Source organism: Engraulis encrasicolus, chromosome 21 (genome assembly GCF_034702125.1).
Source record: "Engraulis encrasicolus isolate BLACKSEA-1 chromosome 21, IST_EnEncr_1.0, whole genome shotgun sequence".
Classification (NCBI taxonomy): Eukaryota; Metazoa; Chordata; class Actinopteri; order Clupeiformes; family Engraulidae; genus Engraulis; species Engraulis encrasicolus.
The window spans coordinates 10,143,861-10,146,120 of record NC_085877.1 but is presented as its reverse complement, the minus strand read 5'-3'; the positions used below and the strand labels follow the sequence as shown (position 1 = coordinate 10,146,120).

The window sequence follows — 2,260 nt, the reverse complement described above, 5'->3', positions numbered from 1 at the left end:
AGTCAAGTCAAGTCGGTTTTATTGTCAATTTCTTTACATGTGCTGGTCATACAAAGAATTGAAATTACGTTTCTTACTTTCCCATGCAGACAGACATCCTCTAGACGAGACTGATGTACAGTTCAGGAGGATATCAGATGAGAGGAGAGAGGAGAGGACAGGGGAGAGGAGAGGAGAGGAGAGGAGAGAAGAGGAGAGGAGAACAGAGTGTAGGAGAGAGGAGAGAAGAGAGTAGAATGGAGAGGAGAGAGGTGAAGACAAGAGGAGAGTAGAGGAAAGAGGAGGAGAGGGGAGAGGAGAGACGGAGAGATCAGAGGAGAGGAGCAGGGGGAGAGGAGAGGGGAGGAGAGGAGAATGGAGAGGAGAGGATAGGATGGGATAGGAGAGGAAAGATCAGAGGAGAGGAGAGAAAAGGAAATGAGAGGAGAGGAGACGGTGACATCAGAAGATAGGAGAGGAGATGAGAGCAGAGGAAAGGGGAGAGAGGATGGGATGAAGAGGAGAGCAGGGAAGGAGAATGGAGAGGGAAGAGGAGAATATGTGAGAGGAAAGGTGATGAGAGGGGAGGAGAAGGAAGGAGAGGAGAGCAGAGGAAAGGAGAGAAGGGAGGGGATGACGACGGAGAGGAGAGTAGAGGAGAGGCGAGAGAGGAGATGGGAGCAGAGGAGAGCGGAGAAGATGACAGGAGAGGAGAGAGAATGGGTGATGAGAGGAGAAGAGAGCAGATATGTTGGGAGGAGAGTAAAGCAGGAGGGAAGACATGTAGAAGAGGAGGAAGAGGAGGGAAGGAGAGGAGTGGAGAGGAGATGAGAGGAAGGGAGAAGAGATCAGAGGAGAGGAGAGAGTGAGAGATCAGAGGAAATGCGATGAGAGGAGAGGAGAGGAAAGGAGGAGAGGAGAGGAACAGAAGAGGAATAGAGGAGAGGACCAGAGGAGATGAAAGAAGAGGAGATGAAAGGAGGAGAGGAGAAGAGGCAAGGAGAGGAGAGGAGGAGAGGAATAGAGCAGATGAGAGGAGAGGAGAGGGGGGATAGGAGATGGATAGAGGAAATGAAATGAGAGGAGAGATAGAGAGATTAGAGGAGAGGAGAGCTGGAGAGATCGGAGGAGAGGAGAGGAGGAGAGGAATAGAGGAGAGGGATAGAGGAGAGGAGAGGAGAGGAGAGGAGAGAGGAATAGAGGAGAGGAGAGGAGAGGAGAGGAGAGGAGAGGAGAGGAGAGGAGAGAGGAATAGAGGAGAGGAGAGGAGAGGAGTCTAGCATGCTAAACAGCAGTGCAAACCTACAGCAGCACACTGACACACTCTGTCAGGACCACCACTCAAGTCCAGTCACGTTTGCCTGAGACTGTCTGAGTGTGTGTCTGTGTCTTTGGGTGAGTGTATATGTGCGTTGGATGGCTTTTGCTTTTCACACACACGCACACACACACACCCCTCTGGTCTATTCATGTCACTACGGAGAATAATGCAAATATGTACAGCATACATGCAAGCGCCAGTATACACCAATACTGTTACCATGGCTACAAAGACCCGTTTTCAGTGAATCTGCCACCGAGGGATGACAGACTAGGATGTCCAAAACAGACCATAACACTGGACAAGAGAGGGGGGCAGGAGGTGCGTGTGTTGTAGCCTGTAGACACAGGATGGTGGTGACATGCTGTCCATTACATACCTAGGAGGACGGCGGCGACGGTGGCGATGAGCAGCCAGTTCCGCTTCAGAAAGCTCTTGACATGGCATCGTCTCCGCTCCCGCTTGCCCAGCACATCCATGGCGGCGGCCGAGATGACGACGCCTCGATTGGGTTCGCGGTGCAGACCGGAGCCGGCCAGACACAAAGGCAGTGTAGACGCCGCTAGACGCACCACCAGAGCCCCCCGTCCGTCTGTCTGTGCAGCAGCACCTTTTTCACGGGAGCGAGCGAAGAGACGCGGAGAACAGGCAGCACCTGCGGGAGCGAGCTCAGCTGCTGTGACAGTGAGCGCGCGCTCTCTGCGAGGATGCTGAGGAGGATGCTGTGGATGCTGTGAAGGAGAAGGGGGAGAGAGAGAGAGAGAGAGAGAGGGTGCGCGAGATTTTCTCCAGTGATTTGTGATTTGACGAGAAGCGCGCCCAGGTTCTAATGTCAAGTGCAGAGGTGTGTCTGATGTGGTGAGAGGCAGCACGCGGGTTTTATTCTGCCTCGCGGGGACATAGAGTCAGACGCTAGCTGTCTCCTCCCCCCCGAGTCGACCCGAACTGAGGGAGCAATGC

General features: G+C 53.5%; 1 protein-coding gene across 1 annotated transcript in view; it reads right to left on the bottom strand.

Annotated features, from left to right (window-relative positions):
- The window catches only part of slc1a1 (solute carrier family 1 member 1), a 20,774-nt gene extending 18,917 nt beyond the window's left edge, over positions 1-1,857 (bottom strand). Inside the window, exon 1 of the mRNA XM_063187008.1 lies at positions 1,680-1,857. Coding sequence (XP_063043078.1) covers positions 1,680-1,779 — 100 coding nt within the window. The 5' untranslated portion in view covers positions 1,780-1,857. The remainder of the gene's footprint in view (positions 1-1,679) is intronic.
- Between the last annotated feature and the right edge of the window lie 403 nt (positions 1,858-2,260).